Source organism: Eubalaena glacialis, chromosome 17 (genome assembly GCF_028564815.1).
Source record: "Eubalaena glacialis isolate mEubGla1 chromosome 17, mEubGla1.1.hap2.+ XY, whole genome shotgun sequence".
NCBI classification, from domain to species: Eukaryota; Metazoa; Chordata; class Mammalia; order Artiodactyla; family Balaenidae; genus Eubalaena; species Eubalaena glacialis.
Genome location: NC_083732.1, coordinates 84555844 through 84583707, shown reverse-complemented (window position 1 = coordinate 84583707; position 27864 = coordinate 84555844). Strand labels below are relative to the sequence as shown.

Below are 27864 nucleotides of genomic sequence, written 5' to 3'. Positions count from 1 at the left end.
ATGAATCAGCCTCATTTCAGCTGAGCCCCATCCCTCCTGCAGCTTTAGCTGGAAAGTCAATCTCAGCCTTTCTGGGGCTCCCTGACAACCCTCTTTACTGCCCATCACATCACTGCCCTAGAGTTTCACAGCGGCAAGACATTGTTAGGGGAGGTCTTTCTAGGGCCATCTGCCCATGCAGGTCCCTGGAAGCCATGCATTGTCCATATCTACAGAGTATTTTAGGACCGGCATTGCTTTGCAACATTTTTTTTTTTTTTATAAATTTATTTTATTTATTTTTGGCTGTGTTGGGTCTTTGTTGCTGCACGCAGGCTTTGTCTAGTTGTGGCGAGCGGGGGCTACTCTTCGTTGCGGTGCGCGGGCTTCTCATTGCGGTGGCTTCTCTTGTAGAGCACGGGCTCTAGGCGTGCGGGCTTCAGTAGTTGTGGCTCACGGGCTCTAGAGCACAGGCTCAGTAGTTGTGGCGCACGGGCTTAGTTGCTCCGCGGCATGTGGGATCTTCCCAGACCAGGGCTCGAACCCGTGTCCCCTGCGTTGGCAGGCGGATTCTTAACCACTGCGCCACCAGTGGTTAAGTCCGCGTTGCAACTTCTGTTATGTGCTTGGGACATGGGACTCGGTTGAGGCTAGGACCCCAGCATTTATGGTCACATCTCCCTGGAAGAACCCCAAGGCAGTTGCTCTCAGAGGCCTGGATACTTCCCCAAGGCTTCCCTCACACACCTCTCACCTGATCCATCCACATCCCCAAAACTACTTTTACAGAGTCACCTATATCCATGCTCAAACCCCAAAGGTATTCTTTTTTTTGAAAATTTTATTGAAATATAGTTGATTTACAATGTTGTGTTAGTTTCAGGTGTACAGCAAAGTGATTCAGTTATATATACACATATCTATGTAAATATATATAGTCTTTTTTACATTTTCTTCCATTATAGGTTATTACAAGATATTGAGTATAGTTCCCAGTGCTATACAGTAGGTCCTTGTTGGTTATCTATTTTATATATAGTAGTGTGTATATTTTAATCCCAAACTCCTAATTTATCTCTCTCCTCCTCCCCTTTGGTAACCATAAGTTTGTTTTCTATGTCTGTGAGTCTATTTCCCAAAGCTATTCTTGAGGTTCTTGCTCTTTTACACTTTACTTTGGTGATTCTTTAATCCTGGAGCAAAAGTATTAGCGAATAAAGAACTATTTTCCTATTCCTCAAGGGCTTGGTGGCCTTAATTTTTATAATTTGCAATGAAGTTTTTGGGTTTGTATTCCATTCTTTTAGCGTAGTGGAAAAAGGGAAATAAAAGAATTTCGTTTTCATATTAAAATTGTAATGTTTGTTCATGGTCTGCTATAGTACTGTGGCTGGAATACTTAACCTGTACCAGGAACTTGCAAATTCTGTCTATATGATTTGTAATCCCTTCACTCACCCACCCCCTCGCTCTCCTGTCCCAAGGCAATTCGGCTGTTTTCCTAAGGTCTTAACAGTTGGCCAGATTGCCTGGATTTGAATTTTTTTTTGCCAACATCTAGTAACTGTATGAAATTGGGCAACAGGGGTTGTGGTTTCTACTCCATAGGCTACTGGGAGCAGTGGATAGTTTCGTCCACTGGCACAAAGGAAGTTATGAATGCATGTCAACTAACACCGTTAGTATCTGAGTCTAAATCCATCCTCTGTGAATCAGATCCTTTGCTACTCTCATTTTTCCCATAGTTGTAGTAATGAAATTAAAATAGCTGTTTTGACAGTCTACTTCCTCACTGGGCTTCCTATGTCCTGTCTTAACTGTCTATGATAAATCTTTCCTTTCTGTTTCAAGAACCCACCAATCCACCTGTTACTTGTAATATAAGGACCAGACTCCTTACTCCTACGAGGCACTCAGGTTCATCCATATTGTGGGCTCTCTCTTCCTGTCTAACCTCATGCCCTTCCCCCACTTCCTCTGTTCACTCTTGCTGCATCCACGTGGGATCCAACCAACACCTGACCAGACTATGCCGCCCAGACTCCTGGGCCTTTGTGCACACTATCCTCCCTACTTAGGTTGACCCATTGTCTCCTTTTATGAAGAAGCTCAATTCATATTTTCCAGCATACAACCCACATGTTTTGGTAGGAGAGCCAGCTGTCCTGTACCATGTTTGTTCCCCAATATTTTGAAAATCCCATAAAGACAAAGACTGGTTCACTATTATAACTGATCCCCACTTTCCCTCTCTCTAAACCTTGGCCCAGTATAGAGCTTTGCACATAGGATATGTCAATCTACCATTTGTAGGACTAAATAATATTGAAATTGTGTTTTTTCACACCAGTACAAACGGTCGATGAGAGTAATAGTCTTTGTCCTGCTGCATTTCTGATCTATTCTCAATTCATTTTATGAACACAATTCATTGGCTGTGAAGTAGCCAGGGTGCTAGCCTTGGGGATATAGATACTTATAAAACACAAACTCTTCTCTCCAGTGGGAACAAGCCATGCCCACATGGATCATGGTATGGTGGTAGATGTGTTACACTACACGTGTGTAGAGGAGACACTAGGAATTTGCAACAGAGAATGTCTAACTTGCTGTAGGGTGTGAGACTGTTCCCCAGAGGAAGGGAAATTTGCTCAGTGTCTCAAGATGCAAAGAACATGTCCAGGTAAGGAAGAGATTCATTCTTCACAACCTTTGTTCTAATCCTTGACCCAATCATAAATTTCACTCAAAGGATGAGATGGTGATGTCTAAAAGCTCCATGTTTTTAAGTAAGTGTCTCAATGGTTTACTCCATGATAATGTTAATAATGATTATATTCATTTAACTTCGTTAAGACTGCATGGAAGATTTAAACTGTTTAAAGAAAATAAAAGGCCAGTCCCCTTTTTTTTGTTTGGTGTATATGGAAATTGAATAATATATCATATAGCTTTCTCAAAAGAGCTGTGTTACAGGCACTTATCTTATCCCAATTATGCATGTTGGGAGGGGGAGAGAGAGAGAGAGAAAGAAAACAAAGAAAAGAAGGAGGAGGAGGAAGGGAGGAGGGGAATGAAATAGAAGAGAAAAGAGACTAGGGGAGAGAATGAGAGACATAATAGCTTACCCTCAAGAAAAGTAAGAAAAAAGAAGGTCACACTTCGGCACGCCTCCATCCTGCTATAAAGACCAAAGCGACCTGGGAGCCTCTTGTGGTCTGAGTGCCGTGGACGATAATTGCCCTGGTTATGGAGCTCAAGCTTGGCAGTGTTTCCCATCAGAAAGCAGAAATCTGTCTTCCCCATGTGTCCATTTCATATCAGAAGTCTACTCTGAGTTATGGCTGTGAGGCCCAGTGGTTACTATGAACCTGCCCACCCAAGAAGAAAATGTATTCAACTAGGAAAAAGGCTTTTTTTTTTTCTAACTGTCCGAGGTCTCACAGCTGGCAAGTGTCAGTGTCAGGATTGGAAACCAGGGGCTCCTGGCTCCAAAGCATTCTCTATACTCTGTAAATACTGTGCACAAGATGGGTAAATGTTTTAATATTTGTAAGTGATAATTATTCAAAATGTTTTTTTACTAAGTAAAAGGTAAATCAAGAATTATAATCTTTGGCAGCTTTTGCATTAGTGTGATACATTTCTGACACTGATAATCCGGTATTAGGTCAAACCTCACAGGTTAAGGGCACAGTCTCTGATACGATTGTCCTTCCTTCACAACTCAGCCACAAGCTCAGGGGTTCTCAGGCCTCCCACACTTCTGACCAACTGGCTACCAATCCAGGGATTCCCATGACCCCCTCGGGTTTGATAATTTGCTGGAACAATTCATAGAACTCAGGAAAGGGATATACTTATGATTTCAGTTTCATTAGAAAGGATACAAATAAAGACCAGCCAAAAGAATAGACTCATAGGGCAAGGTCTGGAAGGGTCCCAAACATGAAACTTTTATGCCCCCAGGACTGGTATTCCTGGTATATGAATGTGCATTGCCCACCGGGGAAGCTTAGTCAATCCTCCACGTCTAGAGTTCATACCGCGTTTCATAATGTAGGCATGATTGATTGAATCATGGGCCACATGATGGAACTCAATCCCCAGCCCATCTGTCCTCCCCAGAGGTTGTACCGATGTCACCTGGTTCAAATCCTCAGTCAGCTAGTCACGTGGTTGGTCTTTCTGGCATGGCCAGCCCCCGTCCCGAGTCACCTCCTCAGCACAGACTATCAGAGGACTCACCATGGGTCACCTCGTTATCATTAGCTCAGGATCCGCCATGAATAACTGACATTCCTATCACTTGGGAAATTCCAAGAATTTAGAGGATATCTCCCAGGAAGCAGGAACAAAGTCCAGACAAACTCTTTATTATACAATCAGGCAGTTGGGTAATTTGTGAATGTAGATTTTTTAAAAAAATAAATTTATTTATTTTATTTATTTCTTTTTGGCTGAGTTGAGTCTTCGTTGCTGTGTGCAGGCTTTCTCTAGTTGCAGTGAGCAGGGGCTACTCTTCGTTGCGGTGCGCAGGCTTCTCATTGCGGTGGCCTCTCTTGTTGCGGAGCATGGGCTCTAGGCGTGCGGACTTCAGTAGTTGCGGCATGCAGACTCAGTAGTTGTGGCACACGGGCTTAGTTGTTCCACGGCATGTGGGATCTTCCTGGACCAGGGATTGAACCCGTGTCCCCTGCATTGGCAGGCGGATTCGCAACCATTGCGCCACCAGGGAAGCCCCATGAATGTAGATTCTTAAAGTATAACACATTTTTCTTTCTTTTTTTCTTTTTGTAGGGCATAATTTGAGTGTGTACCCTAGTTTTGATGTTCCAGCAACAAGTCCCGCAATACTGAATCTAAACGACAGAGAGGAGAACCGTATTGTAAATAGAAAATCATCTTTGAGGGAAGACCTTGTCTTGCCCACCATGAAACCACCCCAAATGGACTCTAATGAAGAGGTTATTAGGTGTCCAGGGCCAAATGAGAATGTCACCACACCGAGTCATACGGACGTGTGCTCGGAATCTCAGGTGTATCTGACAATTGGTGAATTCCAGAACAAAACAGGTTTGCCTGAAGATGAACGTCGGACTGGCCAAAGGTCTGATGTTGGAACGCACCCGCCGACAGATGAGGACCTGCCCAGGAGGAGTCCTGGTCCAGAGGATGGCCAGGCCCCAGCACTGACCTACATTGACGTGAATTCTAGCAATAAGAACCCCTGCAGAGCTGAAGCCACGGCGGTCACCAGTACCCAGCGCGAGAGTGGGCGCTCTCGAGATAACTATGAATTAGACAGAACTGAGCTAAGCGAAGGGGTAGCAGGTGGAAGTCATCACAATGCCATCTCTTCAGAGAAAACCACACCCCATGAGTTAAGTACTCTCGGAAAGGGAGCAGACCAGGGGAGCAAGATGGTGCTGCTGAGTCTGAAGCTCGTCCCCTCGGAGCCCTGTGATCCACTAAACTCTTCTTTGAGGGATCCCTTGGATGTCAAGGCTTCCCCAAAGGACCCTGACACAGAGGAGCAGGAGGAAGTGTCCGTACTATCTGGGCTCATCAAGAGATCCTCTTCCATCATCTCTGATTCGGGCATCGAGAGTGAGCCCAGCTCCGTCGCCTGGTCCGAGGCTCGAAGTAGAGCCCTGGAGTTACCTAGTGACCGGGATGTCTCGCACCAGCTGGTTCGAAGACATGCCCTCCACAGGAACTCCTTAGAGGGGGGACACACAGAGAGCAATACGAGCTTGCCAAGCGGGATCCAGGCCTCTCTCACCTCCATTAGCTCCTTGCCTTTTGAGGAGGAGGAGCGGGAACTGGCCCTCACCAAACTGACCAAGTCTGTCTCTGCGCCCCAAATCAGTAGCCCCGAGGAGTCTGCTGAAGATGCGGACTCCCTGCAGCAAGGGGGAGGTCTTTCTGAGACCTCAGCTGTGCACGTCAGGAGCACGGATCCCTCCGGACACCGCCTTCAACTTAGTAATGCTGGGGTTCACCATTCCCTTGTGGAGGTAGTTTCAGATGCTGACAACCAGCAGGGCCCTGGTTACATAGATATCCCCAAAGGTAAAGAGAATCAGCTTGATCCTCAAGGACCCTGTTGTCTTGATGGCAGGACCGATAACCCTCCAGGGGTTGAAACCAAAGGTCTGACTTTAAAAATACCACGCATCCCAGCCCTTGAAACCCCTAGGTACAGAGCTTTTCCTAGAGAACTCATGGAGACCCCAGAGTGCATGCCTAAAGACTCTAATGTGGGGAAAAGAGCTCTTTCCAACAGCAGCATCTTGGACATTGAGCATTTCACCCACCATAAGGTGCCTGAAGTGAGTTGTACATCAGCTGCCGAAACCATCAACCCGGATTCAACAGGTGAACGAAGCAGCTCACCTGGCATCATTGATGATACAGCACTTAGTAGAGGACCTAACACCTTCCCAGAGGATGGACGTGAAGCAGGCATTGTGGGCTCCACTGTGACTCACGCCATTCACTCCCAAGCTACAGGAAACCAAGAGCCAAGGGCAGGCCCCTCCATCATGCTGCCCCATGTGACCTCTGCAGAGACCTTCTCTCTGGACAGCCTGAAAGCTGTCGAGGTCGTCAACTTATCCATGTCTTGCACTGCCACCTGTCTCCCTTTCTCGTCTGTGCCCAAGGAGACCCCTGCCAGGGCTGGATTCTCTTCCAAACAGACCCCATTTCCCATCACTCATCAACCTTTGGGTTCCTTTGGAGGTGTTCCGAACCATTCCAGCAAGTTGGAGGAGGAAGTCAGTGAAAGGATGTTCAGGTAGGTTTGCTAGTGGCTTACCTACACCAGCACCATCTTTTAGATTTTTCCACGTATTTCTCAATTTCAGGCATACTATTTCCAAATTGTGATATCAGTTATCTTCTGGTTTAAATAAAGTGTTATATTCTTATCATACAAGTCAGGAATGTAGAATAGTGTAAAGAAGTAAAAAATATCATCAATAAGCCCATCTCTCAAATATAGCCCCTGTGTAAGTTTGTCTATACTTCTTCCTATGTGCATCTCTATGTGTATACTATTAATTTGCAAAAGTAAGATAATTCTTTACAAATTCTAAGTTTTTTCCAACTTAATATATTGGAAACATCTCTATATGTTTATAAATCTATTTTTGCATTGCCATTTTAGTGTAATATTCCATTGTATAAATGTACCATGATTTTGTTAACAAAATCCTTTAGAGATAAACCATAAATGTTTTTTTTCAGTTTTTCTTATGATGAACAACTATCTTACGAGTGTCATTGTACCTCTGTCTTTGCACACTTCTTTAAGAGCCTTTTGGGAATAGGACTAATTCAGATTTTCTTCCTAAGCCCCTTTTGTGTGGTTCTTAAGTTTATCGTTCCTTTTGAAATGCCAGAATCCACCCCTTTATCCTTGTCTTGGGTTTGTATTCATATTACCCCCTCACCTATAAACTATGTATTTGATTAAGTATAGTATGGAATCATTTAATCAAAACATCCCATTTCATTCACTTGTTCAAAAAATGCTAAACAGTTACACATTAATGTTATCCCCAAAAGAAATTGCACAGGCAGGTCAACTTTGGATCCCATGTTTTATAAAGACCATTAAGTACCTATTGTATGCCCATGTCACCAGTTTAACGAGTGCATAGCAGGCACTGTCCAGTGCCTGGCCAGTGTTGTCCTGGTTGTAATTGTGCCCTCAGTCTAACAAGGAGACAGGGAGATGACAGAAGCAAATGAGGGCAATTGAGTAAATCGGGATGGTTCCTGTGTGCACAGCTGAACCAGAAAGAGAAGGACCTAATTTGGCTGTGGGGCAGTGAGTGTGAACAGAGTCTGTGGCCAGGAGAAGCTTTTTAGAGATGATACCTAAGCTAAGGAGAAAACATGAGACATCATGTTGATGATAATGATGGTGATGATGATATGGCTGGTAATCGATCACATCTTCTTTTTCACATTTAATCTGTTTCAAGTACTGTTCTAAGCCTTTTGAATAGATTATATCACTTAATACAACAAGGGAAAGACAACTTTATGAATTCGATACAGGTGTTATTCCCCTTTTACAAATGAGGAAACTGAATGCAGAGAGGTTAAAGCAGTTGGTGCACAGCTAGTAAGTGTCAAAGCCGCGATTCTGACTTTGGAAGTCTGATTCCTGAGTCCGTGGTCTTAACCACCTTGTCAGGTAACCAGGTAAAGAACAGGATAACCAGGTGGGAAAGGAATTTCAGACAGATAGACCCAAATGCACAAAGGCATGGAACTAAAGACAAGAGGCATAATTCATGCAGGGACTTTATGAGAAAATGTATTCTTTTTGGAGGCTAGCTGATGATGCTGGAGAAGTAGATGGAAGCAGGTTAATAAACTCTCACTCTCGGAAGATCGCTTAAAGTTTGTGTGGATCCTTGGAGCTGGAGGGAACCTTAGAGGTTCTATGCAATGCAGGAACCACATCTGCAGAACCCAAATCAATACAGCCCTTGGTTTTCCTGGGTCACTTTTCTGCCTCGTTGTTCAGAACAAACCTTCTTTCACTAGCGTCTCCCATGAGGTCCCACATTCAGCCTTGGTCGCTTGGCAGATACTTCCTCATAGTTGTCCATCACTCCTGCATCCCAGCTCAATGCATCTCCTGTTCAACACGGAATACACAGCTCGGCTCGTGATTAATTAGTGTATTCTCCAGTTTTTATCAGGCCAAAGAAAAATTTAAAAAAGAGCTGAAGATTGATGGATTTCTGTACAGTGACTTATCTGTACTAGCTTCTGACATACCGTATTTCCCACCAGAGGAAGAGGAAGAAAATTTGGAAGATGGGATTCACCTGGTAGTCTGTGTCCATGGCCTGGATGGTGAGTTCTAAAAAGGTTTCCTCCTCAAAGTTTTGTGCTATAGACGAATTATCATATTTATGAATTAATCTAGTTTAGGGACTTGTTCAACAAATGTTCAGTTAGCGACTGTGGAACATTAGTAAGTATGCTGGATCTAGGAAAATGGCATGGCTTTGCTCTCAAAGAAAAGATCTCTCTGGCAAAAAAATATGCTGAGTTAATGAAATACACAAATGAATGAATTAATGCAATGAAGGAATGAATGGAATGAAGAAATCACATCCACTTTATACGGATTCTAACGTATGACTAAGGGTCAGAGGAGTGAAAGGGCTCCTCTAGGGATTCAGTGGTGATGAGTAGCAAAACCGGTGGTCACATTCTTCTTAATGATGATCAGATAGGGAATGGTGATGGGCTTCACTTCCATGACACGCTCTTGTTAATGTCTTTAATCTTCCTCACTCTTGGGGCTAATGCATTTAATTGTCCGCATCAACTCCTGGCTATATGCATCGCATGCCAGGACGCTAAGTCAACAGGTCTATTTAGTGAAGTGTCAAAGAATCCAGTGGTAGATCATCCATTCCAGATGATGATGATGATGATGATGATGATGATGATGATGATGACAACTATGATGATGGCCAGAATGGATACATCACTCACCAGGGGCCAGGGACCATTCTAGATGCTTAACATTTATTAACGTGGTTGATCCTGACAATAGCCCTGCAGAGTAGCTGCTATTATCACCCCCATCTATAAGTGGGGAAACTGAGTAAGAGGGCAGCTAAGTAACTTGTATAAGGTCCCACAGCTAATGCGGTTGAGTCAGGATTAAAACCCATCTGTCAGGCTCCAGAGCCCATGGTTTCATTTTGACTTTTACCAACAAGCTCTCATCTCTCCCCCAACCCGAACCTCCATCCACATCCCTGAGTCATCTTCTTAAAATCTTACTAGGTCTGGTCATTCCGTCACTGGAATGGAAGCTCTTTGTAGCTCTCAGAAAATAAAATAAAATGAACTGCTATTTTAGAAAGCTTAGAAAATTCCCAGCATAAAATATTCTTTATGTCTGACCCTCCTCATTCTCATTTCCTGCTTTTTCTGCTCTCCCCTCTTCCAATTGCACCAGTTCACTCCCATCTCCACGGACAGGGACCATTTCACACCACTGTGTCTTTCTCAACACTGGGTTTTCTTTCCGGTGAGCTTTCCTCTCTCTGCGCTGACTTCAGTGCTTTGCAAATTTCAGCTGTTCACACATTCCCTTCCCCTTATTTACTCTGCCCATGTACCTTGTACTATAATTTCAAAATTTGTACTGAAATGGGCATACTTTTTGAGTGTATTTATTAAAAAAAATAAACTTCAAATCACACCACAAATTAAATACTAGACTCACGCGCTACACACAAAGAGTAATACTAAAAATAATTAATATAAACAAAATAAGTTTGCTGAAGTTTGACGTGTGCCATTGTTGGAAGACTTTTTTGAGCTTGACACTCACTTTCTCTTTGCAAAAGTATTAAGCTGTTGAAAACATGCTTGTTTTTAACTGGGGCTTCCAATCAGAAGGATTTCCAGAAAGACAAAGAATAACGTTCTCACTCATCCTGTGTATTTTTAACACAGGATCTATGGCCTTGCATGACCAGTGTGCATCTCTTACTTACCTGATATTAAATTAAAATGAGATAAGCCTCTCAATCTCTTTGTGAAAATAAGAAATCTGGTCCGGCCACAGACTCCATCCTGCAAGTGGGAGAAGAGGGATGCTATAAAGATAGGCCAGCTTCTCCAGTACTTGTGCTGTGTCCGAAAACAGAGCTGCCAATCACAGCATTGTCACTTGGACATAAGATCATCAAAAAGACAACCAATCACAAAGCACACGTTTCTTTTGAAGGTGATTTCTGTAGTTCAACGTCCATATGTTTAAACTTTGCAGAGTTTTACAGGACCCATTGGTTACATGCCACTTCCAAGGCTATATTGACATTAACAGAGAACTGAAGAAATTGGTAATGTTTATGGATATTTGCCCAACTCTTCAGATTGTGCCCAAAGCCCAAGATTTGTATTCTTGTAAGTGTCCTCAGTGGAACACATTATCAAATCATATTTTTTGAAAAAGCTTTAAGTTGCAGAAAGTTCTCTGTTGCTCAGCAGCTGAAGGAGAGGGGCCCATTGTCATCCCTTCCTTAGACTCCTTATGCTAAACAGAAACACTTGATACCTATATATTAAGGCCACAACCTAGAATGCCATTAGGTAGCTTTAAACAAGAACAGGACCAAAGAGCAAACTTTTACTGTCAGAAATGAACAAAATTTAACTTAGTACAAAATAGAAACATTTTCTAAAAGAATAGGAGTATTTTATAACTGTAGCCCTGCATGTACGAGCATGTGCTCTGACGGGCCATCGTCGTGGGTCACCCTTCTATTGGGTCATCCTTGAAAATTAGGGGGAAGACAAAGTCAAATATCTTTAGTTCTCCCATATTCTGTGTGGCATTTTCATCCTGCTTTGAATCACTTGGTGGTTTCATAAAGACGGGTATAAAATTGGTAGTCAACTATATCACTTCGAGTTTCCCAGCTGCTTTGAAAGGATGGTTACATGGTAAAGTAGGTCACCTATATAGCCACATAAGCAGCTTCGGACCTTCAACTCTGTAGGGATCCCTTTGAGGAATAGATTAAAACATTCATTAAGTTACCACTGAACCCCATGGCCTGCATGAAATTTACCCCTAACCATACTTGAGCATGAAGCTTATTCTGTTATATCAGAACTATTTTCCACACGATTTTCACTTCAGGGATGCGTTCTGTGTGTTATTTGTGTCTTTGCTATTGGCAGCAGAGCCTCAAGTCCTTAAGCTCTTCTTCCTCTGCCCTGATGGTCACTCTGGCAGCTGGTACCCATGGAGCTCGCCCTTGCTGACTCTGGTTCCCAAGGGTGATTCTTACTCTGTTGTACATAACTATGCCCCTGTTTGAGGGACTTGCTTGCTGACAACCTGTAAATGGCAGAACTGGTCCTTGTATTAAGGAAGCGATTTGAGAGGGGACTTGTAGATATCACGTTGTGCCACATCAGTGTGTCATCATTAAGTGACACCACTTGCGGAATGTCCTGAGTAAACAGAATTGGCTGTCAAAGAAGGGAGAGGCGGCGTGCCTTCACCCGTTCCTGTGTACAGAACGTCCACAAGCCACATATTCATAGATCAGGGAATAATCCCACTGAGGGAGGACTACCAGAAAGGCCCTGACCCTGTGTGGACGGGAGGAGGGGGCAGCGCGGGGACCAGTGGATTGGACACATTTAGTTGTTTTTATTATCAACTTATTGAAAAAATGGGAAATGGGAGGGGGACCGGAAAGGAGTAAGAAATAAATCCCTTGTGTGTCAGCTGTTATATGATTAATTGTGGATCCGCGGTGGGGTTATCTGTCGTTTTTAGGGAACAGTGCGGACCTCCGTCTGGTAAAGACTTTCATAGAACTGGGGCTCCCCGGAGGAAAACTGGACTTCCTAATGTCTGAAAAGAATCAGGTATGACAACAAAAGCATCAGAACCGAAAGAATCCCTGATTTCGTGTCTTAGATGAGCTTCCTAAAGTCACCGTGATGGTTTATGGCCACACAGATGGGAGGGGACTTTACCAAGGGACACTGGCCAGGCACTTGGAAGCTCACTCTGGAGAGCTCATTTTCTTTTGGGAGGAGGAAATAGTAAGAACGGGGGACATGTGAGTCAGGTGACAGGGCCTTTTGACCTCACGGGTCATAGGTTGAGTGACAGCTCAGAGCATAAATGATTGGGCATCCGTGGGTCTGTCCTGGGGAAGGAGTTTGTCACTGGCATCTCTGTAACCAGTGGAGCTGGATTATGACCTTTTCATAGTCAGAGGTAAACTATGGGGCCTTTGCCATTTCAGGTCTGGAGCCTTAATGGGATGTCAAGGTAGATGAGAACTGAGAGATTCCATGGCCAAGAGGTGGGGCTGGGTGGAATGTTGTCATTGAGCCCCATTCCATGGGACTTGAGATGGATGAGGCTAAGTATTCTTTGGAGGCATAGCACTGCTTATAACTAAAGGGTCCCATGACCACTGACAATGGGAATCGTACAGAGGATAATGAACAAGCAAACACTGGAAGGTACAGTCTCATTCCTCCTCTCTCAGTGGTCCGTCCTGTTGCCTTTTCTTTGACACCTGCTCTATACAAGGCATGCACTCTGCAGGGTGAAGGGGTATAAATGTGATGAGGAGGAAAGAGGATCGCTTTGAGCATCTAGGATGCGCTGAGCAGTTGGCGTCTGTTTCTTCATTTACTTTTCCCAACCGTTCTGTGAAGTGTTGGCACCACTGTCGCCTCACAAAGAGGGAACCCACAGTCTGACCTGGAGAGCCCCAATCGGGGACTCCTTTTCTTGATGTCGAATACTGATTTGTACCCTAATGTCAGGCATGGGCGTGCCCCCAGGATACAAGGTGGTGTTTAGTGGAGGAAGATGGGCTTGTGCACGGGGCCCGGCCTGGCACCACGCCCTCCCCAATACCCGTTCCCTCTCTCTCCTTCCAGATGGACACGTTTGCAGATTTTGATACCATGACTGATCGGTTACTGGATGAAATCATTCAGCACATCCAGCTGTACAACCTCTCCATATCGCGAATTAGGTAAAAGGAAACCACAGGTAGTTAATGCTGGGGGGAGGGGTGCCATTTTTACGTGTTTGCTGTGTACAAGTTCAGCATGATGCCGTCTGCATACCGGTCTGGGATAAGTTAACTTGGGACTTTTAAGGGGGTAGATTACTTTCAGAACAGAAGTGGGTACCAGGGCTGCTTGACACGCCCATATCTGTCATAGCAGGTGTGCAGGAGAATAAACACCCTGTAGCTCAGTAGAAAGAGAATTGGACTTAAACAAATATCCTAGGTTTTAAATTATCGTTCTTCTAACACTCACAAGTTTGTGTCCCGATTCTACCATCTAACCTGTTACAAGCTTTCTACATCTCTGAGCCTCGGTTTCCCCATCTATTAAGTGGGACCAGCCCTGAGGGGATGCGTCGCCTGCCCCGTAAAAGGGTTTCAATCGGTGCTAAGTGTGTCCTTCCACTGTGACAGGCAGCTTGGCGTAAATGTTGAGATGGTTAAGGTGCTAGTCGGTAGCTTGTGTTTCTCGGGCACTTGCAGATGTGGACATAGTGGTGAGTCCTCAACATGCATGACCCCATTTAGGCCTCTAAGATATCACTTCTTTATTCAACAGATGAGGTTTCAGAGGCCTACAGAGTTAGGTAAAAATAAAAGGACGCACATGAGAAGAGCTAGGCAGCTAATATAATATATAATATAATGGGGTTTTGATACATAATCATTTAATTTGAAAGTGATGATGTGTCGAATCCGTAGATCTCTGAGCAACAGTACAGCTGGAGGAGAGCACGTGCTGTGGGCCAAGAGCAGGCAGCTCACCAACTGTACTGAGTGAACGAGGGATGAGTAAAATTGGAGAGGCAGGCAGAAGTCGGGACATGAATGGCCTCGTAAGCCAGGCTAAGGAGCTGGGATATTACCCTGTGAATGACCAGGAGGGTTCAATGCTCCAATGTGAATGTCAGAAAGAACCCCCAGGTGCACTGAGGGAGGCGTAGAGACCAGAACTCGGGGGAAGAGGGTGCTCTAATAACACCAAGATGCCCACACTTCTCTTCTGACCACACTGGGCTCAGAGCATCCGTTCACAAAGGCCCCACCTTGGGCTTCACGTGGCCACCGTTCGGAAACCCGATGGGGATGTATTAGCGGCCCCCCTTCTCCCTGCCGGTTCCCCTAAATCCCATGGGAGGTGGAGGGTGGCTCACCCCTTGGTGCTCCTGGTGCAGCACCTTCCTGGCAGCCAGCCTCCTGCTGTCGCTCACGTGGACCCCTTCTGCCTCTCGACAGCTTCATCGGCCATTCTCTGGGCAACATCATTATCCGATCGGTCCTAACGCGGCCCCGGTTCCGGTATTACCTCAACAAACTCCACACCTTCCTGTCGCTCTCCGGGCCGCACCTGGGGACCCTGTACAACAACAGCACCCTGGTCAGTACAGGTAAGACTCTCCCCAGCCTCGTCACTCCTCAGAGTTCATTCAGGACCCAGGGGAGGGGGAACCAGAGACAGATGCTCCTCCTGATGGAACCTGTGGCTTTGGAACCTCTTCAAAGCGTGAGATGGTGGAAGGAGACCTGGGCTCAGAAAGATGTTATTTTGTTTGTGAGCTGAATGAGATTAGACAAGATGTTTCCCAAGGTCTCTTCTGCTTCAGTTTTCTGTGAATAAAAATAAATAGTGGTGTGGAAGAGAGAGCATGGGTGTCTGTGCATTCAAGCTGTTGTAACAAATTGCCATAGACTGGGTAAGGGGGGATTTGTAAATAACAGACATTTATTTCTCACGCTTCTGGAGGCTGGAAAGCCCAAGATCAAAGCACTGGCAGATTTGGTATCGGGTGAGGTCCCGCTTCCTGGTTCACAGACGGCTGTCTTCACACTGTGTGCTCACCTGGTAGAAGGGTCAAGGGAGCCCCTGGGGTCTCTTTTATAAGGTCACTAATCCCATTCACGAGGGTCCAACCCTCATGACCTAATCACCTTCCAAAGACCACACCTTCAAATACCATCACATGGAAGGGTTTAGTTTTCAGCATGTGGATTTTGGGGAAACAAACATTCAGTCTATAGCAATGGGCTTTGAATCATGTCACTTCCACGACAAGCTTATGGTTAAGTTCTAACCCAGGCACTCGAGGAAGACTCTGACCAAGACATTTCATCTCTATGCTACTTAGTTTCCTTACTGGTAAAATGAAGCTAATGTGTATATGTTTGTGTATAAGTATGGATACATGTATGATGTGTGTGTATGTATATATATATACATATGCCTATCTGTAAACATATATCTTTTATATGTGTGTGTATGTGTTTATATATGTCTATAAACATGTACATTATATATATACATATATGGGGGTGTGTATGTGGGTGTGAATGTGTGTGCCATAGAATTGTTGACGATTAAACAGGAGAAGGAAAAAAGGAGTTATCATGTATGGAAGGTGACCTATAGCTGGATTCTAAGCTTCTTCCTGGGATGACCACACAGCCACAGCTCCAAGGCTCTCACGGTTTCCTCTGTGTTGTAAGGGAGGGACATCATGGAGGGTGAAGCAGTGAGACTCCATGAATCTTGGAAGATGAGCAGAATTTCCAAGACAGAGAATGGTAAGACGAGTTTTCTGTGCGGAAGAAATAGTGTATTTAATAACCTAGAGCTCGATGTAATCAGGAAACCACAGGTGGTTCTCTGTGACAGAAACACAGGGCAACCTGCAGATGAAGAATGACCATGGCCGTCTCAGCAAGAGCCTGGTGACGATGAAGAGCCTTGCGTGACGTGGTGGTGCTAGAGTTACCTGTAGACCATATAGATACGACTAATGGGGTGGCATCTGTGGAAGCGACATGATTTGACGTAGACAGCCCAAGTATTATAGGTCATTGGGGTTTGTATAATCGTGAACAGTTTATTAAGTTATATTCCTAACAAGGAGTTCAGTAGTTCCCGACCGGCCAAATCCATTTCGTGTTATTGGGGGTCACGCCAATAAGCTTCCCCTCCATGCCCATCTCCCGGCTCTCTGCCACTGCGCCCCTATACCTGACCGGCACTCAGGGCAGACTGGGCTGCTTGTTTTCCTCACAGGAGGTGGGTCAGATTTGTTTGCTTTTTGTTATTGTAGGACATCAGTTGGGAACATGAGTTATTTGACACAATGATACATAACAAATGGAAGTCCTTTCCCCTGTCAAGCTGTCTTTCCTCACAAACCAAGGAGGCCATTTTTGAACAGAAACAAATGATTTGAACCACATTTTTTCACAATAATAAAGTAATTTTGCAACACTATAAAGAGTTGAAAAATGAGACATTACCAATAATCCTTCCAATCTAGTATAGCTAGAGTGATTTTGTATGGTTCACTCTCCTTATCTTTGCATGCATGCACATTTACATGGCAGTAATCATAATATATATAGACCCCGTGTCTTGTTTATTTCCTTGCGTTTTTTTAATGGATCTTTATTGGAGTGTAATTGCTTCACAATACAGTGTTAGTTTCTGTTGCACAACAAAGCAGATCAGCCATATGCATACACATGTCCCCATATCCCCTTCCTCTTGAGCCTCCCTCCCCTCCTCCCTACCCCATCCCTCTAGGTCATCGCAAAGCACCGAGCCGATCTCCCTGTGCTATGCTGCTGCTTCCCGTAGCGTATATATGTCGATGCTACTCTCACTTCGCCCCAGCTTCCCCCTCCCACCCCATGTCATCAAATCCATTCTCTATGTCTGCCTCTTTATTCCTGCCCTGCAACTGGGTTCATCAGTACCATTTTTTTTTTTTAGATTCCATATACATGTGTTAGCATACGGTATTTGTTTTTCTCTTTCTGACTTACTTCACTCTGTGTGACAGACTCTAGGTCTATCCACCTCACTACAAGTAACTCAATTTTGTTTCTTTTTATGGCTGAGTAAAATTCCATTGTATATATGTGCCACATCTTCTTCATCTATTCATCTGTTGATGGACACCTAGGTTGCTTCCATGTCCTGGCTATTGTAAATAGCACTGCAATGAACATTGTGGTGCATGACTCTTTTTGAATTATGGTTTTCCCAGGGTATATACCCAGCAGTGGGATTGCTGGGTCATATGGTAGTTCTATTTTTAGTTTTTTAAGAAACCTCCATACCTATCTCCATAGTGGCTGTATCAATTTACATTCCCACCAACAGTGTAGGAGGGTTCCCTTTTCACCACACCCTTTCCAGCATTTATTGTTTCTAGCTTTTTTGATAATGGCCATTCTGACTGGGGTGAGGTGATACCTCATTGCAGTTTTGATTTGCATTTCTCTAATAACTGGTGATGTTGAGCATTTTTTCATGTGCCTCTTGGCCATCTGTATATCTTCCTTGGTGAAATGTCTGTTTAGGTCTTCCAGCCATTTTTTAACTGGATTGTTTGTTTTTTTGATATGGAGCTCCATGAGCTGTTTGTAGATTTTGGAGATTAATCCTTTGTCTGTTGTTTCATTTGCAAATATTTTCTCGCATTCTGATGGTTGTCTTTCTGTCTTGTTTATGGTTTCCTTTGCTGTGCAAAAGCTTTTAAGTTTAATTAAGTCCCATTTGTTTATTTTTGTTTTTATTTCTGTTACTCTAGGAGGTGGGTCAAAGAAGACCTTGCTGTGGTTTATGTCACAGAGTGTTTTTTTCCTATGTTTTCCTCTAAAAGTTTTATAGTGTCTGGTCTTACATTTAAGTCTTTAATCCATTTGGAGTTTATTTTTGTGTATGGTGTTAGGAAGTGTTCTAATTTCATTCTTTTACATGTAGCTGTCCAGTTTTTCCAGCACCACTTATTGAAGAGGCTGTCTTTTCTCCATTGTATGTTCTTGCTTCCTTTGTTGCAAATTAGGTGCCCATATGTGCATGGGTTTATCTCTGGTCATTCTATCCTGTACCATTGATCTATATTTCTGTTTTTGTGCCAGTACCATACCGTCTTGATTACTGTAGCTTTGCGGTATAGTTTGAAGTCGGGGAGCCTGACTCCTCCAACTCCGTTTTTCTTTCTCAAGATTGCTTAGGCTATTCGTGGTCTTTTGCGTTTCCATACAAATTGTAAGATTTTTTGTTCTAATTCTGTGAAGAATGCCATTGGTAGTTTGATAGGGATTGCATTGAATTGGTAGATTGCTTTGGGTAGGATATTCATTTTCACAATGTTGATTCTTCCAATCCAAGAACATGGTATTTTTCTCCATCTGTTTATGTCATCTTTGATTTCTTTCATTAGTGTTTTATAGTTTTCTGAGTGCAAGTCTTTCGCTTCCTTAGGAAGGTTTATTCCTAGGTATTTTATTCTTTTTGTTGCAGTGGTAAATGGGAGTGTTTCCTTAATTTCTCTTTCTGATTTTTCGTTGTTGGTGTAGAGGAATGCCAGAGATTTCTTGACTTAATTTTGTATCCTGCAACCTTACCAAATTCATTGATTAGTTTTAGTAGTTTTCTGATGGCACCTTTAGGATTTTCTATGTATAGTATCATGTCATCGGCAAATAGTGGCAGTTTTACTTCTTCTTTTCCAATTTGTATTCCTCTTATTTCTTTTCTTCTCTGATTGCTGTGGCTGGGACTTCCAAAACTATGTTGAATAAGAGTGGCGAGAGTGCACATCCCTGTCTTGTTCCTGATCCTAGTGGAAATGCTTTCAGTTTTTCACCATTGAGTATGATGATCGCTGTGGGTTTGTCATATATGGTCTTTATTATGTTGAGGTAGGTTCCCTCTATTAACATTTTCTGGAGAGTTTTTATCATAAATGGGTGTTGAATTTTGTCAAAAGCTTTTTCTGCATCTATTGAGATGATCATATGTTTTTTATTCCTTAATTTGTTAATGTGGTGTATCACATTGACTGATTTGCGTATATTGAAGAATCCTTGCATCCCTGGGATAAATCCCACTTGATCATGGTGTATGATCCTTTTAATGTGTTGTTGGATTCTGTTTGCTTCAGATTTTTGTTCAGGATTTTTGCATCTATGTTCATCAGTGATATTGGTCTATAATATTCTTCTTTTGTGATATCTTTTTCTGGTTTTGGTATCAGGGTGATGGTGGCTTCGTAGAATGAATTTGGGAGTGTTTCTCCCTCTGCAATTGTTTGGAAGAGTTTGAGAAGGATCAGTGTTAGCTCTTCTCTAAATGTTTGGTAGAGTTCGCCAGAGAAGCCATCTGGTCCTGGACTTTTATTTGTTGGAAGATTTTTAATTACGGTTTCAATTTCATTACTTGTGATAGGTCTGTTTATATTTTCTTATTCTTCCTGGTTCAGTCTTGGAAAATTGTACCTTTCCAAGAATTTGTCCATTTCTTCGTGGTTGTCCATTTTATTGGCATATAGTTGTTTGTAGTAGTCTCTTATAATCCTTTGGATTTCTGCAGTGTCAGTTGTGATTTCTCCTTTTTCATTTCTAATTTTATTGATTTGCATCCTCTCCCGTTTTTTCTTGACGAGTCTGGTTAAGGGTTTATCAATTTTGTTTATCTTCTCAAAGAACCAGCTTCTAGTTTTATTGATCTTTGCTATTGTTTTCTACATTTCTATTTCATTTATTTCTGCTCTGATCTTTATGATTTCTTTCCTTCTACTGACTTTGGGTTTTCTTTGTTCTTCTTTCTCTAGTTGTTTTAAGTGTAGGGTTAGACTGTTTGAGATTTTTCTTGTTTCTTGAGGTGAGATTGAATTGCTATAAACTTCCCTCTTAGAACTGCTTTTGCTGCGTCCCGTAGGTTTTGGGTCATTGTGTTTTCGTTGTCATTTGTTTCTATGTAGTTTTTTATTTCTTCTTTGATTTCTCCAGTGATCTCTTGGTTATTTAGTAGCATACTGTTTAGCCTCCATGTATGTGTGTTTTTTACAGTTTTTGTCCTGTAATTGATTTCCAGTCGCATAGCGTTGTGGTCAGAAAAGATGCTTGATATGATTTCAATTTTCTTAAATTTTCCGAGGCTTGATTTCTGACCCAAGATGTGATCTATCCTGGAGAATGTTCCATGTGCACTTGAGAACAAAGTGTATTCTGCCACTTTTGGGTGGAATGGTCTATAAATATCTATTACGTCTATCTGGTCTGTTGTGTCATTTAAAACTTGTGTTTCCTTATTTATTTTCTGTTTGGATGGTCTGTCCGTTGGTGTAAGTGGGGTGTTAAAGTCCCCCACTATTATTGTGTTACTGTCGACTTCTCCTTTCCTGGTTGTTAGCATTTGCCTTATGTATTGGGGTGCTCCTATGTTGGGTGCATAAACATTTATAACTGTTATATCTCCTTCTTGGATTGATCCTTTGATCATTATGTAGTGTCTCTCCTTATCTCTTGTAACAGTCTTTATTTTAAAGTCTATTTTATCTGATACGAGTGTTGCTACTCCAGCTTTCTTTTGATTTCTCTTTGCATGGAATATCTTTTTCCATCCCTTCACTTTCAGTCTCTATGTGCCCCTAGGTCTGAAGTGGGTCTCTTGTAGACAGCATATATATGGGTCTTGTTTTTATATCCATTCAGCCAGTCTGTGTCTTTTGGTTGGAGCATTTAATCCATTTACATTCAAGGTTATTATTGATATGTATGTTCCTACTACCATTTTCTTAATTGTCTTGGGTTTGTTTTTGTGGGTCTTTTTCTTCTCTTGTGTTTCCCACTTAGAGAAGTTTCTTTAGCATTTTTAGTAAAGCTGGTTTGGTGGTGCTGAGTTCTCTTAGCTTTTGTTTGTCTGAAAAGCTTTTGACTTCTCCATCAAATCTGAATGAGATCCTTGCTGGGTAGAGTAATCTTGGCTGTAGATTTTTCTCTTTCATCACTTTTAAGTATATTATGCCACTCCCTTCTGGCCTGCAGAGTTTCCACTGAAAGATCAGCTGATAACCCTATGGGGATTCCTTTGTATGTTATTTTTTGGTTTTCCCTTGCTGCTTTTAATATTTTTTCTTTGAATTTAATTTCTGTTAGTTTGATTAATATGTGTCTTGGTGTGTTTTTCCTAGGGTTTATCCTGTATGGGACTCTCTGTGCTTCCTGCACTTGGGTGACTACTTCCTTTCCCATGTTGGGGAAGTTTTCCACTATAATCTCTCCAAATATTTTCTCAGACCCTTTCTTTTTCTCTTCTTCTTCTGGGACCCCTATAATTCGAATGTTGGTGCGTTTAGTGTTGTTCCAGAGGTCTCTGAGATTGTCTTCAATTCTTTTCATTCTTTTTTCTTTATTCTGCTCCTCAGTAGTTATTTCCACCATTTTGTCTTCCAGCTCACTTATTCCTTCTTCTGCCTCAGTTATTCTGTTACTGATTCCTTTTAGTGTATTTTTTATTTCAGTTATTGTGTTGTTCATCTCTGTTTTTTTGTTCTTTAGTTCTTCTGGATCTTTGTTAAACATTTCTTGTATTCTCTCAATCGTGCTTCCATTCTATTTCCAAGATTCTGGATCATCTTTACTATCATTACTCTGAATTCTTTTTCAGGTAGATTGCATATTTCCTCTTCATTTATTTGGTCTTGCAGGTTTTTACCTTTTTCCTTCATCTGTGACATATTTTTTTGCCATCTCATTTTTTTTTTTTTTTATGAGTGGGATTGTGTTCCTGTTTTACTGGTTGTTTGGCCTGAGTCTTCCAACACTGGAGTTTGTAGGCTATTGGGTAGAGCTGGGTCTTGGTGATGAGATGAGGAACTCTGTGAGACCTCACTCCGATGAATATTCCCTGGGGTCTGAGGTTCTCTGTTACTTCAGTGGTTCAGACTCGGAGCTCCCACCACAGGAGCTTCCCCCTGACCCCAGGCTTGTGAATCAAGATCCTGCAAGCCATGTGAGGTGGCAAAAAAAAACAAAAAAAGTAAAAAATAAAATTAGACTAGGAAACTAACAGATATGTCAGAAAGAATGTAAAAATAAAAATATAGATGAATCAAAAACTGGAAGGTACATCAGTACCACAATAGTAAAAAAGAGGAGGAGGGAAAGGAAAAAAAGAAAAAAAAAGGGTGGGGGGGGGGTGGGGCTTCCCTGGTGGCACTGTGGTTGAGAATCTGCCTGCCAGTGCAGGGGACACAAGTTCGAGCCCTGGTCTGGGAAGACTCCACATGCCGCGGAGCAACTAAGCCCATGTGCCACAACTACTGAGCCTGTGCGTCTGGAGACTGTGCTCCGCAACAAGAGAGGCTGCGATAGTGAGAGGCCTGCGCACCGCGATGAAGAGTGGCCCCCGCTTGCGGCGACTAGAGAAAGCCCTCGCACAGAAACGAAGACCCAACACAGCCAATTAAAAAAAAAAAAAAAAAAAAAAAGGGTGGGGGGAAAGGCCTTGGCTGTGGAGGGTGGGGCCTAAGTAAGGGTTTGGGCAGTGGGTGGGGCCAATGCTCAGGACCCACAGGGCTGGAAAAGCCCCTGAGGGCCGTGGGGGGTGGGGCTTAGGCTCAAGGAACAGAAGGGTTCCAGGCGTGCCCCCCACACTGGTTTCAGAGGACAGAGCACCTCACCTGGGAGCCTAGCAGGCTTCCTGGGCTCGAGTGGGTGGGGCAAACGCCCTCCTTTCCTCTCCTGCTTCTCGGGTCGTGGGTAGGGAGGGCCCCTCCCGGAGGGCCCCTCCCACCTACCTCTCCTGATCTCCGCAGCCTCCCTCCTATGCTCCCAGGACCAATGCGGCTTGGGGGGTGGGCCTTGGAGGGCAGGGGACTGGCCTGGGAGCTCAGCAGGCTCCCCGTGCCCGAGTGGGCGGGGCAATCGCCCTCAGCTCCTCTCCTGCTCCTCCTGCAGGGCCCCTCCCGCCTCCTTTGCCCCCGAGGACCCATGCAGCCTGGAGGGGGTTGGGATGGCAGGGGACCGGCCTGGGAGCTCAAAAGGCTCCCCGGCCCCAGTGGGCCAGGCCATCGCCCTCTGCTCTTCTCCCGTTCTTCCCGGAGAGTCCCTCCCGCCTGCCTCTCCTGATCTCCCCGGCTTCAGCGGCGCTGATCTTGTCTGGCCTCCACTTCTCCTCCCCCCTAGGTCCCCCTACATCCTACTGGTTCACTTTGGGGTTCCTCCCATCTCCTTGGGGGTCAGAGTCCCCCACCAGCAGCCAACAGGCGCCCTAGTTGTGGGGAGACGCTAACTCCGCATCTTCCCACAGCGCCATCCTCCTTGCATTTTTATCAAATTCATTTCTTTGTGCTTGTGGCATAATACTCATACTCATCCGTGTTAGTGTCAGCATAACCACAGTAAATGGATAGACTTCGAAATAGGTTGAATTTAGCTTTTTGATATCCTAAATGGATCTGTAAGGAGCATTCTTATATACTTTCTTTCGGTACTTAGGACAGTTTCCTTAGGCTAGATTCATAGAAGGGGACTGAAAAATCAAAGGGTTTGGATAGTTTCATGACTCCTGAAGCCTGTCTCATAAGATTTTCTATCCCCGCTACCAGTACATAAGAATACAAATGTCCCTCTGACATCCCAAGGATTTGTTAAATTGCCTAGCACGCTCTCATTTTTAAGTTAGCTAACAAATCACAGTTTAATGTTAATCTTTCCCCCATTCTTTTTTGCTTTCTTTTTGTTTGATGCGTTTGATGTGGGTTTTGCTTTGTTTTCGTCTTTCTAGGCTTGTGGCTCATGCAGAAATTGAAGAAATCCGGGTCCCTTTTGCAGCTGACCTTCAGGGATAATGCTGATCTGCGCAAATGTTTCCTTTACCAGCTAAGCCAAAAAACAGGTGAGTGGATGCCCTGCAGCACCCTGAGGCCGCGATGAGTGAGAGATGGAGAGCCAACTCCTGAGACCCAAATTAGAGTCAAGGCTACATTGACTCACTCACAGAAAGATGTCATCATGAGGTGCATTGCTACACAGCCTCCTCAACTCATGGCGAGGCCACCAGCTACCCAAGAACTCAGCTGCCCCTGGACCGCCTCCCCCCGCATGGCCTGGGGATGGTATCACGATGAGAGGCAGGTGTGTGCAGTGTCATCTCTACAGCAGAGCTGTAACCTCCACTGCCCACCAAGCCTTTAATGTCCTAACTGCACAGGCCCCAAGGTCTATGTGCCAACTCCCAGCTCTTTCAGCCAGGTGCAGATCCACCTACAAAAAGGGCAGGTGGACACCGTCCATTTCTGTTGGCAGTGCAAGGGGGATGGGGGTCCCTCTCGCAGGCCTGAGATCACGCCTTCACCCGCACTCCGTAATGAGGAAGCACACATAGATGTCGAAGACCCTACCTGCCACGGGAGTGAGCCGAGCACAGCAGTGACCTCGTGTCCACGGAGAGAACAGAGAGGCTGCCCGACTGTCCGGCTCAGTCCCGCTGAGCAAGCCGGCCTGGCTCAGGGTCTGTCTCACGGTCCACAATCTTCCATTAATTTATAAACACTGACTCTGATGATATCTCTATCTCCTCGAATGTGAGTCCGGCATAGCCCTGGGCTGACCATAACCTTGGTCAAGTTCCTTACCCACGTGTGTCTCTGTGTGCTATGTTGAGGGTTATCCCCCCATGGGGAAGTGAGGAAGGAGGCTTGGGCAGCGGGGCAGTTGGACCACAACGTGGTCGCCCCAGACATCTCAGCGGGCCCCACCCTCTGGGAGCTTGGGAGCTGGAGTGGCCCCACAGAGGTATCCTGACGGAGGGCAAAGGGCTGGTCTTTACACGCCCTGCCCCGTATCTGCCGGTCACTGAGTCCAGCCAATCCCCAGTGTATTATGGTCTTGGGCTGTGATCTTGGATGAGAAGACTCACGTCAGTGAAGGCATCCCCCCGCGGGGTCCCTGGGCTGAGAGCAGGCCGGTGGAGGACCTGGGCGGAGCACTGCAGCACCTGGAGATCCCTGCTGGGCTCGGGGACTGAAAGAATAGGCTGTGATGCTTCATTTAAAAGATCCCTCTGCGTCAGTGTGAGACTGATCCCAGGGAGGTGAAGCTACCTGCAGGGAGGTGAGGTCAGAGGGTGATTTCCTCAAGCAGGGCACATGACCGAGGCTGGAATGAAGGGAGCCGTGGGGTTGAGGAGGAGGAGAAAAGACTAGATTTACTTCCTTACGGACTCCCTAGTACTCCCAGCCCAGAAGGGCATTTCTGTTACTTCCGTGTTGTTTATCTCTCACTGTTCAGAGTAGCGAGCTGTGTGTCTCCTTAGCTTCCGTGGCTGATGAGGACAAAGCCGTCACCTTCCCTCTTTCAACCTCCCAGACCGGAAGGTCCTTATGCAGTGACTCAACCAGTGTGTCTGGTGTCTTCTCCCTTTTTCCCTCTCTGGGGCAAGTTTGTAAAATGTATGCAAAGCAGAGGCTAAGATGGAACTACCTGGGTAAAAAAGCACCCATCTGGCTTATTGCAGGTCTGCAGTATTTTAAAAATGTTGTGCTGGTTGCTTCTCCCCAAGACCGCTATGTGCCATTTCATTCAGCCAGGATCGAGATGTGTAAAACTGCCCTCAAGGACAGACACACAGGTGAGCCACATTTCTTTTCCTTTTTTCTTTTCTCTTTTCTTTTCTTTCCTGTTCTCCTTCTCCTTCTCCATCTCCTCCTCCTCCTCCTTCTCCTTCTCCTCCTCCTTCGTTTCTCCTTCTCCTTCTCCATCTCCTCCTCCTCCTCCTTCTCCTCCTCCTCCTCCTTCGTTTCAGTGACTTTCTGATTTAAAAGCAGAAGGAAATCATGAAGGTGCTGTACCCATTAGGGCACGTCAGCCGTTCTCCTCAGGACTAGGAGCCCGACACACACCCAGCATTTTTCTCTAGATTCTGCTGCTGAGTTCTGCCCCCATCTCCTATCCGTCTTCCCTCCTTGCAGGACCCGTTTTCGCGGAGATGATCAACAACCTTCTCCGCCCTCTGGTGGACGCCAAGGACTGCACTTTGATTCGACACAACGTGTTCCATGCCTTGCCCAGCACTGCCAACACCCTGATTGGCCGAGCAGCTCACATCGCTGTGCTGGATTCCGAGCTCTTCCTGGAGAAGTTCTTCTTGGTGGCAGGACTCAACTACTTCAAGTAGCGGCTTTGAGGGAGCGGCCTTGGGGAGCTTGCCAGAAACGTTGACGATCCGTAAGAGCTCTGGCTGAGACATCCTTTTACAGACCTCTGTCATTCCAGGCTGGAGCTCAGAGAGGAAGGCGCTGAGGGATGGAGGGTGGGGTAGGACCAGACATTCGAGGTGCTTCCATTTTGGAGATTTGGGAAAGCTGAACCAATAGTGTAAAAGACAACAGACTTTGCCCGAACCCGTCTAGCCACCTGGAGTCTCGTTCAAGATGCTTTCTAGGAAAACTCTGAGAAAATAAAGAAACAGAATACTTGGAGTTGGTGAGCTCACCTTCTTAACTACCACTGGCTCACAGAGAGATCACTCCAACTTAACTAGATTTGTTCGGTGTGTGACTAGTTCATAGCTTTATCATTTTTGATGCACACAAGCATTTCAGAACTCAGGTTAACCTCTGTGCAGAAGTGGAACATATTTGTGTAAATACAATCCTTAATAGATTCAAATGTGCCACTTGTTCAAGACCATGTGATGCCCATATTCTCATTCTCTCCTCATGTTTTCTCAACAAGGGGCAAAGGAATGCTTTGAGGGTGATTTGAGGTATGGGGAGAGGCAGGTGATGCTATCGGTAAATGCAAGTTTGTTGCAGAGAAAAAATAACTGGTGAACTGGCTGCTCTGCCTCCTTCTCCAGATTTTTTCTATGCGTAGCCTTGGTCCGCACATTACTTTCGTGACTGCTGAAATCTCTGTCTGTGGTAGGGAAAATTGACTGAGACTAAACCTAGCGGAAGGGGGCACTGAGATGAATGCACATGTGTGAAGCTCCTGCTGATATACTTCCAAAGAAATGCTATGTTAGCATTTGATGCACTTGCAAAAAATTAAAACCATTCATATGGCCAGCTGCTTCTCCTCTCCGTGGAAGGGGAAAGACATCTAAGTGGAGGAGTGCTGGATTTAAAACCTCAGGGGAGCTCTAAGAAGGGTGCTGGTTATCTTTCACTAGAAATGTCTTCTTGCCTTAGGAAAATAAAGGGCTAGGAAAGGTCACCACTGATACAAACCAAGAGACAACAGGGACAAACGTGAGATCAGAGATGAAAACAACAGCCAGATCGAGGACTCAACTTAAATTGTTATTGGTAAGTGACTTAAGGGGAAGTTTGGAAAATTCCCAGGGTGTTTTAATATGGTCCCAAAGACTGAGTACACTCTATGAGTTAAAGGAAGACTAGAGAAGCAGTTGTACTGAAGGAATGCATGACCCAGGACCATAGGGATAACTAACACGGGAGACCCATCTTCTGGAGGCAAAAACTCCTGCTTCTGC

The 27864-nt window shown here is 44.5% G+C and overlaps 1 protein-coding gene across 1 annotated transcript in view; it reads left to right on the top strand.

Moving 5' to 3' along the window:
* The window catches only part of FAM135B (family with sequence similarity 135 member B), a 176999-nt gene extending 150458 nt beyond the window's left edge, over positions 1-26541 (top strand). Inside the window, exons 12-19 of the mRNA XM_061171622.1 lie at positions 4780-6781; positions 8696-8862; positions 12329-12420; positions 13456-13553; positions 14829-14980; positions 24151-24261; positions 25882-25995; positions 26336-26541. Coding sequence (XP_061027605.1) covers positions 4780-6781; positions 8696-8862; positions 12329-12420; positions 13456-13553; positions 14829-14980; positions 24151-24261; positions 25882-25995; positions 26336-26541 — 2942 coding nt within the window. The remainder of the gene's footprint in view (positions 1-4779; positions 6782-8695; positions 8863-12328; positions 12421-13455; positions 13554-14828; positions 14981-24150; positions 24262-25881; positions 25996-26335) is intronic.
* The last annotated feature ends 1323 nt before the right edge of the window (positions 26542-27864 follow it).